Genomic DNA, 17,881 nt, shown 5'->3' with positions numbered 1-17,881 from the left:
TAAGCAGAAAAATGCAATCCCAACAGAACTGGGCAATAAAACTCTTGTTGATGCATCCAGGACATATAGGGATTCATTCACCAGTCTTGTGCTTTTTTGGTGGTGGTGGGTGGGGGGGAACCTTGTTAGCACTTCTTAGACTGAGAGGAAAGCATGTCTACAGGTTTGTGCTCTTTCTAAAGAGAAATCTTCCATATACAAAATATTTAGCAGTAGATGGAACAGTTACAGTCCCAGAGTGATAAAATGGGGAGGAAAAAAGAGCTAAAGGGCTAGGACACCACCCCCCCCCCGCCCCAAATATTTGTCAGAGCCAAGCAAAGTTCAGTCTGAGTGTGATATGTTAGATATACCTTGGGTTGCCATGTTCCTTGCTGGGCTCCCAGAACTGTAGCCTGCAGAACTTCAGAGACCTTAACCAGAACAAAACAAAACCAAACCACACAAGAATTACAAACTTGCTAGCTTTAGTTAGTTTCTAGTAAGAGAAAGGAGTTTATGTTATGGGATCAGCGTAGGATGTTAATACTGTATCTCAGTCTACAGGTTAGGAGACACATCAGGACTGTACACAATGCACTCAATTACTCATTAGCAATCCTGCTTATCTAGAAATGGAAACATCAAGGACTACACATCCAGGCTTCTGCTAGCAACCTCAGAATATTTACTCTTAAAAATCCAAGAGGAAAAGCATGGAGCACAGGGTTGAAACCATTTTTTGGATTTCTCTATTTCTTAGCTATAAACTGGAACCAGATTATCATCATCTTTGGAGAAGGGGGGTAGAAAGAAGAAGAGTACTTTGGCACCTGCAGCTCTGGACCTAGAGCCACTATGTAAGCCTTAACCCCTGGTAAGGCTGTAGACCTGAAAAATGCATAGACCCAATGTAAGCCATCATTATGCAAGGCTACTAGTGGCCCACTGGCCAGCCTTCACCACTATTCCACAGGTGGAGAAAAGCCATTAACTGCATCCCTAGGACACCCAGAGACTTCTGCACTCCAGAATACCCAACTGATCATTTAAGACAAGTCTGAGTCTGCTGTGTGCCACGGAGTAGCACACAGATTTATGATTTAATCTGTTCCTACTGCTCACTCCCCACCTCAATTTGGTTTGCTAGGAAAACTAGTTTGATAGTGGACAACCAGAAGAAACTTGCATGAAAATTAAATGCTGAAGAATCACAAACTAATGTTTAACTTCAGAAATGAGAATTTAATCAAGACAATTCTTGATCTAGACCTCACAATTCTAACAAGGCTTGAAACATTAAAGCCCATCTATTCCCAATGTCATGGAGAGTTGACTGAAGATAAACTAGACATGCAGCTAAAGTCCTCACTGGTTGAGTTTAATTAACATAGTAAGATTTACTCACCCAATAGCTGCTTTCACTGCTCCATAATCCCCATCTGCCAGTTTACATTAGCTTCCCCACTTGACAGGCAGCCATCTATTCCTGAAGTGTAGACAAACTTATTTGGCAATCACTGAACTGTTTTTTCCAAGCTTATTCTGTGGGTAAAGCTTCTAAGAACACCTCTGTTTGCCACAAGAGATTAGAGGAGACTATTTCACTCTTCAATTTGCACCACTGTCTAATAAGAGATTAACATGAATGGGTCTGGCTATGCTTTAAATTCAGTTTTAAAAAAAGTTTAACCCACTAAGCCAGTTTTGTCTAAAACATTTTATAGACTATACAAATTGAAGAAACTTTACCTTATGACCTCCTTTTATTAAAAAGCCACTTAAATTAGCTCTTAGAAGTAATCCTATCCTTACTTCAGGAGCAGATGGTCACCAAAAGTGATTACCCTGAATATGGCACCAACTTTTCAAAAGAGTAATGCAATTCACAGGAACCAAAAAATGGTAAAAAGGCTGAGAACCCCTGACTAACTCTGAGGTCCTCCCACCAGTATGCTATAAAAAAATCTACAGCCCACCTGCAGCATAAATGACTGGTTTTCTGCATATAAAAGCCAAGGCCTCTGTTAGGGGGTAACAAGTAGGGCAATTGCCTGGGGCCATAGGGGCCCCAAGGAATCTAAGCTGCTCAAGTTTTGGCTTCAGCCCCATGGGGTGGGGCTTCAGATTTCTGACCTGGGTCCCAGCAAGTCTAATGCTAGCACTGCTTGGCAGGCCCCCTGGAACCTGCTTGTGGTCCCACAGAGGGCCCTGGACCCCTAGTTGGTCTACACTACTCCTAAATTATTCAAACACAACACTGGCTCCTGGAATTCAACCCTATTAACTGTGATGCAAGTTGACCATATTTAGAACTTCATTTTATACACTCTTGAAAGCACTGCACTTCAATATATTTGTTACAGCTAAGCAGTGTTATGTAAGTATCACCAATGGCATAAACAAACCTGAGCACTAAACCACCCTACATTTTGCTTTCCTCTGATCAACTGCTACACAAACCTCTGTTTTGCATTTGGTGAAAATAGTATTTTCAAACTTCCCTGGACAACTAATGCTTAAGTATTTTACAAAGATTGATTAAAGATGAAGTTCCTTCAACTGCATGCAAGAAAGCTCCTACAAAAAGGGAGCTTCACAGCCTCTGCCTTGGGCCAGATTCCCTCAGCCAAAGTAAAGCTTCTATGTTACAGGAAATCCACCATTCTGATGTTGCATAGCATTTTGGTATGTGCTCAGACTGTTATTTCCAAAAGACAAGAATAGAAACTAAAATACAAGTTAAGCCAGAATGACTAGCCCAGCAACAGTCTCATTTTCCATCTAATCTAGTTTAGTGTTGAAGCTTCAGAAATATGAGAAGCTATATATTAAAGTAGTATCTGGAAAATTGACAAGGCTAACAAAATATGTTCAACATAGATCAGAGGTTCAAGTCAAACCATCTACAAGTAAACAATCAGGAAATATGTTCAAGATTTTAAAAAAACTGCTGGCAAATGTACTTAACCAGTCAAGAACACTAGTGGTGAGCAGCTGCAGCATGTTGGGCCTGTTTTATTGAGGCAACTTATTACCTCAAAGCCTTTGACTACCAGGCAATGTGTTCCTACAATTTCATTTAATAAGGAGTTGAGAAAGATTCAGGAAAGCAAAAGCAAGACAGGTGGCTGCAGTGTAGAGTGCATGCTTACGCATGCTAGAATTTTATATTGCATAAGCCTAGATAATGTATAGTATAATTAAGTTAGTACATTGGTATGTATTTTGCTGATCACTTCTAAAGTTTAACTGGCTCTGATTTGCTCCAGTTAGGACTAGTTTTCTAGGATGTGCCAGCACCCAAGATGTTCTGCCCAAGATCTTTAAGTTACTTTGTTGCAGATCTGTCCCAACTTCCTCCTACTAAAACATCTTTATCAGGAGATATTTTCACCTACTAAATTAGTTTATCACATATTTGAAACTGGTACAGAATGGAGTTTCTTCTGCAAAAATCAGATAGTTATAGCCTGGGCAGACTGTCCCCCCTTCATTAGTTTAATTACAGTTAGAGTCAACAATAGGTTAGGCAAAAAGCCTTCTTTCCCCCTCCAATTCTATTAAATGTCCATGAATCATTACTGGTAGTAAGTAGCTGCAGCAGTTAGCATGAAGTGCTGAACCTGTTATAAAAAGACAGCGTTGGCAGTCTTGGCTACCCAAATGAACAATCCTCTGCTGACAGCCTGGTTACCACCCTGGGTTCTGCAAATGAGTCCTTATTTCACACTATTGGATAGGACACAAGAGTTCACCACCTCATGTACTGCTTTGCATTGATTAACCTCCAGGCTCTTTCCCCTGCAGAAGCACAGAAATGCTATTGTCCATCTTTGCCCAGAATGCAAACCACTTAGCATTTGGTAGGAGCTGGTTGCCTAAGGGCACAGCCCAGTTGAGTTATCCCTCTTGAAAATCCCTTGATTTTACTACATTGTGCTGTTCATGCAGCAGTGCCCTAAGAGCGCTTATTAAATAGCCAAATCAGTATTATGAACTAGTTACAGGTTTTGCTTTTTCATATAGCTAGGGCCTTGAAAGTTTGGCAACATGCTACTGCTCAGAGGCAATCAGCAAGAAAGTTTTGAACTAGAAGCCCATCTTCCAAGAATCAGGATGGATTAACCTTTACCATTGCAAATCTGATATGCATAAACATGGAATCTTCCCCCTACCCTGTGTCTTGTCCATTTAGATGAACAGCTCTGTGGCAGTTTGTAGTGTCTAGCACAAAAATTCATCTTTGTTGTTTGCCCCAGGCACTACTGTAAAAACCATCTCATTTAAAAAAAGGCAAACAGCAGCTGAATTAAAGCAGCAAGTGTTGATCATTAGTGAGCTAACATTACCATTCATTTTTGTATCTAGAATTTTGAAGTCTTTTGTACTACACCCCCTTTTAATTGTTGTGTTAAAAGTGAAACCAGGTAGTTTAACAGATTTTTAAACAAGGTATTTAGGCATTGTTACCCACAGCACTGCAACACCCAACTGATTTGAGACGTAAATCCCTAGGAAGAGGGCTTAAGCTCCTAAATCAGTTACACACTGCAATAGCAGCAATGCCTAAAAATCTAGGCCTTTGTCCATCTCAAGAGGACACAGAGGGTTACTGCGTTTAGAGTTAAGTTGAACTAGCAAGGGTACTCAGAGTTTGAGCATAAAGGTAAGGAAGATCAGACCTGCAGTTTGAATAGTTAAATGCTTGAGTTTTAGCTATATCCATCCTTACAGCCTAGGCAGTGATTTAGTCTTTTCTGTTTTAGTTGGTGCGCAGTTTTAGGAAAAAAACTTCAAGTCATTGCAAACTACTACATTGCATGACGTTTTTGCTCTATTTTGACTGCTCTACAAGACAGCCATTTCAACTATGGAAGTTCCCTCCACTCTTAAGAATCATTAATACAGCTCTACACACTAACACATTGCTATTAAATAGTCTTTCCTTCCAAGTTTCAGCCATATGGGACCAAAAATTGGTCTTGGGACAGTGGGTTGAACTAGTTACTGGGCATTCTTTATACAGTAACTCCTCACTTAAAGTTATCCCAATTAATGTTATGTTGCTGATCAATTAGGGAACATGCTCATTTAAAGTTGTGCAATGCTCCCTCCTAACATCATTTGGCAGCCACCTGCTTTGTCCACTGCTTGCAGGAAGAGCAGCCTGTTGCAGCTAGCTGGTGGGGGCTTGGAACCAGTGTGGACCAGGAGCCTCCCTATCAGCTCCTCACTCTCCCAAGTTCCCTGTGCTGCAGCTGCCTAGCAGGCTATGAATCAGCAGTTCAGCTGTCCCTCCCCCCACTGCCATGTGCTGTTCCCAGAGACTCCTGCTTGCTGTGCAGGAGAAAAGGGGGGTTAATGTCAGGGTTTCCCCCTGCCCCTGCTTACCCCTTCGCTATATAGAGCAGGGAGAGAGGAGACACACACACACACACAGCTTGGGGCAGCAACTCCTGTCTCAACTTCCTGATCCACTTAGACAATGCACTTGAGTGGTTACTGGTCAGCTTATTTAAAGGGGCAGTGTGCATTTCTCCCCCACACACACACACAAGGTGGGAGTCTGTCTGCTATGCCGTCTCCCCTCCCTCCTGTTTGTGCTGCCATGATGAGAGGCTACATTAACAATGTGTTAACCTTTGAGGGCTCAGCCAAAAGGCTAGTTCATCATTTAGCAGCAAGGCATTCCCTGGGAAATATCCCCCCCCCCCTCCACCCTCTAACTCAGGGGTAGGCAACCCATGGCACAGGTGCTGAAGGCAGCACACGAGCTGATTTTCAGTGGCACTCACACTGCCTGAGTCCTGGCCACTGGTCCAGGGGGCTCTGCATTTTAGTTTAGTTTTAAATGAAGCTCCTTAAACATTTGAAAACCCTTATTTACTTTACATAAAATAGTTTAGCTATATATTATAGACTTGTAGAAAGATCTTCTAAAAATGTTAAAATGTATTACTGGCACGCGGAACCTGAAATCAGAGTGAATAAATGAAGACTCAGCACACCGCTGCTGAAAGGTTGCCGATCCCTGCTCTAACTTCACCATGTCAACCAAGCTGCACGCTCATTGTAGCTGTGAGGAGTATTACATTGTTTAAAAACACACTGTGTATATCTACATATATAGTTTGTCTAGTGAAAAAAATTCCCTGGAACCTAGGGGAAACTGGGTTCGCTTAACAGTTTTGCTTAAAGTCACATTTTTCAGGAATATAACTACAACGTTAAGCAAGGAGTTACTGTACATCCAATTCTAAAGATATTTTATATTAATTTGGGTTGCTATGTAAAATTTGGAGGGAAGTGGCATGCACTCCTATGCCGAGTGCAGAGGATCACCACACAACCAAAGCTGAATGAGTCAATCTTGTTTTGAATGCTTCCAAAGGTAACAAGTTATCCCTGGTTAGTTCTTCCCTTATTTTCCTCAGGAATTTTAGCAAGCAGTGAAGCAATCCTACAAGTTGCCATTCTACATCAAGAGATCCTGTTTGGACAGCAGATGTTCCCACCAGCTACTTCAAACCTAGTGTCACTGAGGACAGACAGCTTCTGTCAATGAAGCTCAGTGGTATGAGTGATGAAATGTTTCTCAATACAAACTTAAGTCATTTCCTACTAATAGCTAGTGTCATATTAAACTAGCATACAGGCAAGCTCTTTAGTAAGACTTCCCAATAATCTTATTGTATTCCAAGTGCTGGATATTCACAAGTTCTAGTTTTTCAAGTGTGATGTTCTGTACTCTATTTCTCTGTTGGTTGTCCACCAAAGTAGTATGTTCCACCAGGAATTACAGGACATGGATTCAAAGGCTTTTTTGCAAAAAGTTTGTCACTACCCTAATGTTAATCAGTCTTCAGTTTCATTTTTTTCCCTGCTGAATATTTCTCAGTCTGAGCAATGAAAGGACCAGTCAGTTTTACTTTGTGACTACAGGAGAGATATGCATACCATTCTCACACTATAGGGTTTCCTAGGATGTAGCACACCTTGAAAGCTTCAAGCTTGCCTGCCCTTGTGCAACATCCCTCTTTAGACTACAGCAATTGCTTACGTGGAATATAGAGTATTCAGTGTACTTGTAGCTGTCCTTAATACCCTGCAGTGTGTAAAGGCATTTTCAAGCTTACAATTAGTTAGTAATTCAAGGTCTACCTAGCCTCAAAAACTACAATTAGAGAGCTAGTTTGATACTATGTAAATTTTAAAAAAGGAATTTTAGTCAGAAGATTTTTGTACCTACTTAGTCCCCCTGCCTTTTCAATTCCAGCCTGAGACCACCTCCCAAGTTTTCCAGCATCAATATTCCAAAAGGTACAGAATTCAAGGACAATCTCTTGATTTTTTTTCAAGCCTTAAATGTCAAGATAGCAGAGGGACACACACAAGTATTTTCTTCCACCTTTAGCAGATCACCTTTTAAACAAAGAAAGTTTTTCATCTGTGTACAGGAAGTATGACAAGTGTTTTATTCAGAAAGTTGAGACTTTCCCCAAAAAAGTCATTCCCTTTTTACTTGAAGTCAAACCTACTAACTCAGAGAGCCATGGAGTTTTACATGCAAGATACTGGATACGTCCAGATTTCTAATGCAAGAAGTAGTTTTATTAACCTTGCATCATGAACATTAAGGATACAAGCCTTGTTCCTTTATGGCAGGGGTAGTCTTTTTTGGGGTCAATGAGTGGGGAGAAAATAAAAGACAGCAAGATTTCAGGGTCAGATCTAAAACATCTGGGGTGGGGTCTGACTGCCTACCTATTATTGACTACCCCTGCTTTAGGGTCTGACCACTTCGCAGCTGGGAACAAGCCTCCCAGCCTAGGTAGACAGACTCTTGCTTGCTCAGTTCCAGCTAGTGTGCTAAAAGATAATCATGTGGACATTAGAGCTGGGTCTCCTGGGTCTAAGTAACCTCTACACTACTACTTTAACATGCTAGCTCGATATGAGCTAGCATGTTGTCTATCCATACTTGAGAGCCTCACTGCCAGCTGCAGCATACCTGTAGAGCCAAAAGGTTTTTTTTCCTTAAGTGGGAACAAGTCTATTAGCTTTAAGGTTTTGGAAAAGCTCTTATCAAACTGTCAAACCCCTTACATTTGTAATGAGCATCCTTTCTAGATAGTGAGATCAAGGAACTGAAAGGCACTACCACTCATAATGCACAAAGAAAAATGTAGCCCCACACTGACCAGTCAACAGCAGTTTGTCACAGTGAAGTTGCATTTAGGAAGAAAAAGCAACTTAGATTTGAATTAGCAAAATTAAGCCTACTTACTGTTTATTACAGCTACCAAGGCTTTATTCCCCCTGTATAAATCAGGTATGCACACAAAAAATGCAACACTGAATTATGGTGGGTCACTGACATGTTTCTAGTTGATCTGTTTTCTGGCTGCAGGAGAAGAGAGCACCTGCTACCAGAAAGCAGTCTCTGGACCCTACTTGGTGTTTCATTTTTGGATCAACCTCTGGATAAGATATTCCACCTCCATTTATGAGAAGCTTGGTTTCTTCTGTTTCCAGAGCCTTCCTGCTCTGAAGTTGGGGTTTAAGAGGGTAGAAGTCTACTGTTAATTTTTTTGGCCCTTCCACTAAGGACCCAGTTATTTGCCTCCAGTGCTTAGATGGTTGAGCAACTGCAGTGAAACTGACTGATCTTGTTTCATACTGCTGCTACTAGCAGCTTGCAAAGCAGTGAGTAATGTCTCAAGGCACCAGAGCAGCTCTATTTAGAGTGCCCTCCTTGCAACCATAAGGGATCACCACTCTTTGAAAGATTAAATATGGTAGAAACTGTTAGTTTTGCAACTCCCATTTTCCCTATTTACCAGGGAACATCCTGCTGCTCTTTGATAATTTTGAGTTCTGTAGATGTGCACTACCTTCTTTACAGGACCCAAGTATAAACCCCAACTGGAAATAAAAGTAATACTTGGCTCAGAAGTGTCTGACTTGCTACATTTCTCAAATACAAGAGAAAAGTATGATCCCTTATTGACTGATGAATGGGTTAGTTTATTAATGCAAAATATTAAGTCCCAAGATTTATCACTGACCCTCATATTGTCCCAAAATAGAGGACCTCCAGAAACCACTGGTTCTTCATAAGTTAGCAGCAATGCTGATTAATAGCCCCCATATCAGGCAGGTAAAGCTCCAAGGTTATATGCAAACTAAGTCTCTCCATATTATCAAACAATCCCAGAACACTTATCCACATAACAGCTGACTATATGTAGTCAAATAATTCTTTAGTCATGTCTATCTATAAAACATATAGATGCAGAAACACTACTAGGAGCCTGAAGTTAGATTTTAAAAAAAATATGGCTGCCACATCCTTAAATGGTTAATTAAGACTGCCAGAAAGCAAGCAGCAGTAGAACAAGCCCAGCTGCAGAAGCCTTGTCCACAGTATAGATCGGGGTGGCAAACTTTTTGGCCCAAGGGCCACATCGGGGAATAGAAGTTGTATGGCAAATGCTTACAAAATTGGAATGGGTGCAGAAGGGAATGAGGGCTCAGGTTGGGGGTGCAGGCTCCAGAGTGATGCCAGAAGTGAGGAGTTCAGGGTGTGGGGCTCTGGACTGGGGAGTGGGATGCAGGAGGGGTGAGGGCTCCAGCTGGGGGTGCAGGAGGGTGCTCCAGGCTGGGAGTGAGGGGTTTGGAGGACAGGAAGGGGATCAGGGTTGGGGCGGGGGGAGAGGCTCAGGCGTGCAGGCTCTGGGTAGCACTTACCTCAAGCTGCTCCCAGAAGTAGTGGCATGTCCTCTCTCTGGCTTCTATGCAGAGGGACGGCCAGGTGGCTTTGCACACTGCTGCATCCACAAGCACCACCCCTGCAGCTCCCATTGGAGCCCTGGAAGGGGGCCCCCCTACCACTGTTTCCAGGAGCCCTGTGTAGCAGCCCCCAACCCTACTCCCTGGCTGAAGTGCTTGGGGAGGGGGGCACAGAAGAGGAGGAGGAAGAAGATACCATGCTGTGGCTTCTGGGAGCTGCATGGAACAGCCCTGACCCTGAGCAGGGCAAGCCCAAACCCTGCTCCCCAGTGGGAGCTTGAGGACTGGCTTAAAACAGCTGGTGGGCGAGATCTGGCCCATGGGCTATAGTTTGCCCACTCCAGTATAGATCCTACCCATGCTAGAAGAGCTAGGAGCTCTGTAGATTTCCCTAGTACAGACAAGGTTGGGAGGAAGCAAGGAGCCACAATAAATGAAGAATCAAGGTTAAAGTCAGAGCAAGTAGTGAATTCTAGCCAAATGGCTGAAGTACACAAAGCCATTTGATCCAAGACAGTAACCAAGTCAAATTTTGAATTACTTGCCATTCTTTGCCAGTTCCGGGTGCTTAAATATCTAAAACATAATTCCATAAAGTTTCTGGTTGTTAAGATGGAGCCCCTTCACTGAAACTGCAAAGCTCACCCACAACTCAGTTGAGCAAATGTTTGCTTTTTTGGTTCAATCAGAACCCTTAATTAAAATGGTCGAGTATTCTGTTCTCCAGCAAGGAATTTCAGGCTGGAGTTATTTTGCAATTAGTTTCAGTAGTTATTACTGACAGCCTCTCCTTTTGCATTGTAAACCCAGTAAGACAAACTAGTGTTTGAGATACGCCCATGTTAAATACAGACATCTTTAAGGGAGCAGTAGCACCAACCCATCTCAGCTACTAAGATTTGGAAGAAGTGTACTTCGAATTAGGATAAACTCAGTTACCAAAAGCCAAATATAGGAGAAATAATAAAACCTGCAGGGTTGTTTGTGGTACTCTCCCAAGTATCCTTAGTTGAAGTTTTGTTCTGAACCAAAATACAAAAACAATTACTGCTCTAGATTAGCAGTCCTATAGACACTTGCTCAATAGTGCATTGCCTACAAATGGCTGGCTCCAAGATACAGGGCAATACTTTAAACACTGCTACTTAGGCTAGTACACTGAAGTCATTTCAGTAGCCTCTATAAACTTAATACTTTTTAAAGATTAAGATGAGCAGTTTCTTCACTCACAAAACCAGCTATCTGAAGTGTTCCTGTTGCAACTAGAACTGCAGGTGCTTCCATAAGCATGAGAGACTATGACAAACTAGGGTGGATAAAAGTCAAAGACTATAAAATGGGAAGTACAAGACATTTTAGTTTCCCAATTAGTGTTTCAGATTTTAAAGATTTTTTACTAAGTTTCACTTAATACTTATCTATGTCTGAAGATAATTCCAGGGCCTCAGTATGCTTATTGGGAGATCACTACAAACTCCAACACCATGCAAAGCCACCTTCTGAAGTACTCAATTTCCAGAAAAAAAAAAAAACATTGACTAGCTACATAAAGTTTGCTGTTTGAGGAGCACAAGTCCCATTGCCTTAAGTCACTCAGGTGTCTGAAAATCCCATCTGAGCCTAAAAGTTAAGCTCCTATTTTTGAAAATTATGGCCTAAGTACTGAAAGTCTAAATATCTTTTAATTACCACCACTGAAACAAGTTTAAAAAAAAACGAACAACTGACAGTTGCCTCTATGCAAAAAGTTTTAAACAAAAACACAGTTTTAGCCATCACTGCTGCACACGATTATTCCCTTTTAAGTCAGTAGGACCCTTGATTCAAGTTATTCCTACTGAAATGTGTCCACTATCAGGACCTTCATTATCAACTGTTTTGCCTTCTCAGTTTTTAAAATTCAAATAAGATATTCCAACAGTGGTGGCATTTAAAAATACAGGGTTTTACAGTTTAATTCATTATAATTGTAATCTAAAGTCACAATAGCATGTTTACACCTGTTGGCTTTAACCCCATCCAGTTTCTGTCAGTGTGAATTGTCCGAAATTATGCATTGTACACTAACTCAGGAGTTGATGACCATTAAGCTTTCAGAGGCTGAAGATGCTAGCAATCCGATATTATTTTCAAGTTTACCTAAGCAACATTCATTTAGATATCCCCTATGAAGACTCAGGATTGAGAGGTTTGAACACTACACACAGTTAATACAATAATATAGCTAGGGACCTACCAAATTGACAGCCATGAAAAACGCATCATGGACCGGGAAATCAGATCTCCCACCCTGACATCTGGTTTTATGTGCTTTTACCCAATACTATACAGATTTCACAGGGGAGACCAGCATTTCTGAAATTGGGAGGTCCTGACACAAAAGGGAATTGCATGGGGCCACAAGGTTATTTTAAGGGGGTAATGGTACTGCTACCCGTACTTCTACACTGACTTCAGAGTTGGGCAGCTGAAAAGCAGTGGCTGTTGGTTGGGTGCCAAGCTCTGAGGGCAGCACCCTGCCAGCAGCACTGCAGAAGTAAGGTGGCAATACCATATTATGCCATCCTTACTGCTGTGCTGCTGCTGGTGGTGCTATTGCCTTCAGAACTGGAGTTCTGGCCAGCAGCTGCTTCTCTCCAGCTGCTCAGTTCTGAAGGCAGTGCCACCAGAGCAGCAGCACAGAAGGAGTGTTGCAGTACTTATACCCTCCCCCACAATAATCTTGTGATAACCAACCCATCCACCCACCCACGCAGCCCCAACACTGAAATTTAGGATTTTTAAAATCTTATGACTGAAATGGTCCATTTTGGTCAAGGAGTTTGGTAGGGACCTAAATATTACTAAATGAAGCCCATTTTAATAAAAAATTTTAGTTAATATTTGATAGCAGTTGACTTAATTCAGAAGATAACCACTTGTGAGGAAAATTCCAACTTCATTGACCCTTACATTCCTTCAGATGTTTTGTACAAGAAACCACAGCAGGATTGACACATTTATATATAATATATGTTTCAGTCTAGTGTCAGAAGTGATGAAAGGCTACAGATAAAACATTACTCCAGCTCAGAAAAAAAATTGCTATGACATCCTTTACCCCATTTTAGACAAATGAGGTTATTTAAACCTGATGCTTTTAGTTTAAGAATTTAAGCTGACATTTAAAGCTAACAGCCACTATTAGTCAATTGGAGATACAAGATAGGTGAGGTAATCTTTCATTGGACCAGCTTCTGTTGGCGAGAGAAGCTTTTGAACTTCCACAGAGCTCCTTTGAAGATACCCCTAAAATCCTGGGACTGACCTACCTACAATACTGTATACTACTGTATTAGTCAGTAACAGATTTCCATCCAATTTGAAAGGATGGAAGTGCAAACCAACATTTAACTCCCATTCTTGCATCCAATATGCATAGGAACATGTGAAGTCCAGTTCTGTGCTACTCAAGCTAGGCTACTGATTTTAAAGTGAAATTGAAGAGTTTGTTGTGTTGCTTGCTTGCAAAATTTCAAGTAGTAAGAAAGACCAGTCTTCCGCCACTACAGCTGTTATCCTACAGGAGACTTGTACATCTGGGATAGCTGTGAAGTAGCAGTGTCACCACATGACCATTTTACACTATTTCATAAAGTTGGAAAAGTACTTTCAGTTTAAAGTCAGCAGGATAGATTCCAAGGGCTTTTGATACCAGTGACTGAGGGAAAGCCATTAAGACAGCTAATGCATGAAAATTCTGATCCCTTCAATGCAGCATCAAATTTGGTTGCTAGGTTACTCATGTAGTATTTAGAGGCAGCTATTCAAAAACTGACTTGGTACAAGCTAGTCAATATATAGTGCAAGAGCAGACATCATCAAGTTTATGTAGAACATTTGTACGGAAAGCAGTTTTCTACCAGTAATATCTAGTTTTAATTTTGCAGATTAACATCTTCTGTCATTCTAGGTTCACACTGAATTTGATGCCTTGAGGTCAATACCAACTAAAAAAAATAAAACCACACAGGCTTGAGAAAACCCAGTCTGAAGCTTTGCAAGAGAAGGGGGCATTGATAGTGATGCTACATTCTCTCTAGAACTTTTAACCTCAAATGTATAAAGCAACCTTCCAATTATGCAAAGAGCTCAATTTCCAGTTCTGAATCTGTATTAACAGAAGTCAGATAGTCATTCTAGTGGTTTCTCCCATGATTACAATTCTCAGTCTGCCCAAAGAATTCAGTTTGATAAAATGCAGTTATTTTAATTAGTATACTTTGCATTTAACAGAAACATTTCACAGAAACATTTCACTGCTATTTGAAGCCACTAAGAAAGGACTTTTCCACACTGCAGGGAATTGAACACCCAATGAAAAATGACTTGCTATCACACTAACAGTTCAGGCTTCCAAGTCCTTGCTTCTCCTCCATATATGTGGAAGGAATCTATTAATGGAGAACTTCAGAGACAAAACTCTCCTTCCTACCCCAAAAAAAGATTTGGATGCCTTGTCCACAACATTGCAAATAAGACTGGTTTAAAGCTGCCATCATTCCAGCAATCTAAGAACTAAAATTGTAAAATCAGATTTTACAATTAATGCAATTCCAATTCTTGTTCACATGCTTTTGTTACCTAATCTTAGCAAATACAGCAACAGCACAAGAGTGCTTTGAATCTTCAAGAAAACAGAGTCCTGTGGCACCTTATAGATTAACAGACGTTTTGGAGCATGAGCTTTCATGAGTGAATACCCACTTCATCAGATGCATGTAGTGGAAATCTCCAGGGGCAAGTATATATATGCAGGCAAGCTAGAGATAATGAGGTAGTTCAATCAGGGAGGATGAGGCCCTGTTCTAGCAGTTGAGGTGTGAAAACCAAGGGAGGAGAAACTGGTTCTGTAATTGGCAAGCCATTCACAGTCTGTTTAATCCTGAGCTGATGGTGTCAAGTTTGCAATGAACTGAAGCTCAGCAGTTTCTCTTTGAAATCTGGTCCTGAAGTTTAGATATTAGGAATGGCAATATACAAAAACCTGTAGGAAAACACTTCAGCCTCCTGGGCCACACTATAGCAGACCTTAAGGTGGCCATCCTGCAGCAAAAACACTTCAGGACCAGACTTCAAAGAGAAACTGCTGAGCTTCAGTTCATCTGTAAATTTGACATCACCACCTCAGGATTAAACAGACTGAATGGCTTGCCAATTACAGAACTAGTTTCTCCTCCCTTGGTTTTCACACCTCAACTGCTAGAACAGGGCCTCATCCTCCCTGACTGAACTACCTCATTATCTCTAGCTTGCCTGCATGCATACACACACACACACACACCCCTACCTGCCCCTGGAGATTTCCACAACATGCATCTGACGAAGTGGGTATTCACCCACGAAAGCTCATGCTCCAAAACGTCTGTTAGTCTATAAGGTGCCACAGGACTCTTTGCTGCTTTTACAGATCCAGATTAACACGGCTACCCCCCTGATACAAGAAAACTGAGTTACTCTCATCCACAAAACAGCGATTGAAAGCCATAATTAAATCCTGCTAAGTAGTCTTGACTACATTTTCTAGAACTGGATTAGCTGTACTAAGACTTAGAGGGTCTTCCCAAGCAAATCATTTTAGGTTTTTAAAAAAAAAAGTATGATTACCTTGCATCAATTCTATATACAGCAAAAAAAATATATAGCCCACAAAGAGGTGAGAACAGACAACAACTATGCTGTGGTCAAGATGCACCTCTTCTGCCCCTCCTTCAATTATGCTTAAAATTTTCCAATCAAGATAAAATATTTGACAAGCAGAGGACAAGGGATTCTGTAGGTTGCCTTTAGAGTGGTGTTATACTGTGTCTAGAAACTGCATCATGGTAGTTACGTGTTTGTCTTGGTAAATCCTAGAGAAAATGTGTTCAGTTTACACAAAGATTGACCACACCTATACTATATAACATCACACTTGTTATATGCCATTCAACCAAATCAGTAATAAAGGCCCAGAAGATGTCTGCCAGATGTTTTATCTACCTTTGGTTAGTAAGCAAGTAAAGGTGGCATCCTTCCAGTGCAGCAAGGTCCAGAGACAACATCTTGGTAATGAAGGCAGACCCACCCTCAGCTACTGAGATTGCCACCAAGAAGTTATTCCTGGATTGCCCTTTCACATCAGCCTCTAGCTCCAAAGATACAAAACTCCCTCTATCGCCTCCCCAGCTGTCACTAAGTAGTTGTCTTTTACCCCACTTGTCTTGCCACTAAGCAGGTGGCTGTGAAAAGAGGCAGATACTCTACCACTTTGTCAGCCTCCTCTTTTGGCTCCTCCTCCCAGCATGGAACAATCATGGCCACAGCCTGGAGAAAGCTACAGGCAGCACCAAGAGCAGACAATAAACATGTAATTTTGGGGTGCATGAACAGTCTTGTTAACTTGCCGTTGTTTGCCAAAGTGATAAGCAGCAGCACTGAGTGTTCAGATGCCAAGAAAACACTGTACCAGTTCTCATTTGGGAGAATGATACCCATGAGGGACAGCTTTTCACTTTCAAGGGGATTTTTACCAGCACTGCAATACTGGAACTGTAAAAATAGTAACAGATTTTACAATCTACATGTGGACATCTAAATGCCAGCCCTAAATAACAGTTGCCTAGAACTTGTGACCAGCTATTGAGGCAGATTCTAATCTGAAGTGTAAAGATTAGTTGCTATTTCCAGATACATCATAGTAATGTGCATGAAGAAGCCAGAAGCCAGAATCAGGTTAGGGGTGCTTCATCATTGCAGAGTTTGCTTCTTAGTTTATGAAAAAGAATTTAGTAACAGTGCTTTCTGAAATGACTGTACTTTAGCAACTTGAATAAATTGCTTTATCAGCAACCAAACACACTATGGGCTTGTCTTCACTACCAGGGATATCTATGCTGCTGCAATTGATGCAGTGGGTGATGATTTAGTGGGTCTAGCGAAGACCTGCTAAATCAACAGCAGAATGCTTTCCAGTTGATTCCAGCTCTCAGAGAAGAGTAAAATAGTCGACTAGAGGGCACCTCCTGACACAGAGCAGTGAAGACTCCAGGATAAACTGACCTAAGCCAGGGGGTCGGCAACCTTTCAGAAGTGATGTGCCAAGTCTTAATTTATTCACTCTGATTTAAGGTTTCACATGCCAGTAATACATTTTAATGTTTTTAGAAGGTCTTTCTATAAGTCTGATATATAACCAAACTATTGTATGTAAAGTAAATAGTTTTTCAAATGTTTAAGAAGCTTCATTTAAAAATTAAATTAAAATGCAGGTCTCCCCAGACTGGTGGCCAGGGGACTGAAAAAAATCAGCTTGCGGGCCACCTTCGGCACATGTGCCATAGGTTGCCTACCCCTGACCTAAGCTATGTCAACTCAGGCTACAACAGTCAGATAGCTAGAATAGTGTAACTTAGGTCAATTTATCCCAAAAAGTGAAGACAAGCCCTATATGGTTGTACCCCCACTGTTATAACACGTTCACAGTTCAAGCTACTTTAACTATGCTGGCATAAACCATTCCCATAATGTTAAGCCTTTGTTTATATGCCCACCTTTCAAAAACCCTCAACCAAGAAATTAGTAACTTTGAGATTACATGTAATTTTGCTTACTGTTGTAAAGGTCTCAGTACTGAGCAGTAATCCCTTAAAGTCTGAATTATCAATTTAAGTTTTGATACTCAAGTCACTGCAGTATCACCACATACACAAAGACCAAATTTAAGACATTCCAGACCCAAGACTAGACATCCATGCCAACAGTTGTGCCTAAATTGCCATGTATAGGAGAAGAAAACATTTTTTAACAAGGCTTTGTATGCTGAACTCTACACTTTATAAAGAAATGTGTAGAGAGAGAAAAAAGTAGACCTTGATACCTAGGTCTCCATCCATATAGCAGCGTGACAACACTTTAATACCTTGCACCAAAGTCCTGCTGCAGCACTTCTGCATAACGAAGTCTATGACCCGACTCAATCCTGTGAGTTAGTGCAAAGAGAGATGTGAGAAACTCCAAGACAGAACTGAACTACATTAAAAGTAGTTATGTTTCCCGTTAGTCTCAGCAGCTTAAAATAGAAGAAGTT

General features: G+C 41.2%; 1 protein-coding gene across 2 annotated transcripts in view; it reads right to left on the bottom strand.

Annotated features, from left to right (window-relative positions):
* CTNNB1 (catenin beta 1) overlaps positions 1-17,881 on the bottom strand; it is a 32,793-nt gene that overhangs the window by 10,417 nt on the left and 4,495 nt on the right. For both annotated transcript variants that reach the window (XM_030551183.1, XM_030551181.1), the window contains exon 2: positions 354-413. In XM_030551183.1, the coding sequence (XP_030407043.1) occupies positions 354-366 (13 nt within the window). In that variant the 5' untranslated portion in view covers positions 367-413. The remainder of the gene's footprint in view (positions 1-353; positions 414-17,881) is intronic.

This window comes from Gopherus evgoodei, chromosome 2 (genome assembly GCF_007399415.2).
Source record: "Gopherus evgoodei ecotype Sinaloan lineage chromosome 2, rGopEvg1_v1.p, whole genome shotgun sequence".
NCBI lineage: Eukaryota > Metazoa > Chordata > Testudines > Testudinidae > Gopherus > Gopherus evgoodei.
The sequence above is the reverse complement of the archived record's forward strand: the minus strand, read 5'-3'. Positions and strand labels throughout refer to the sequence as shown.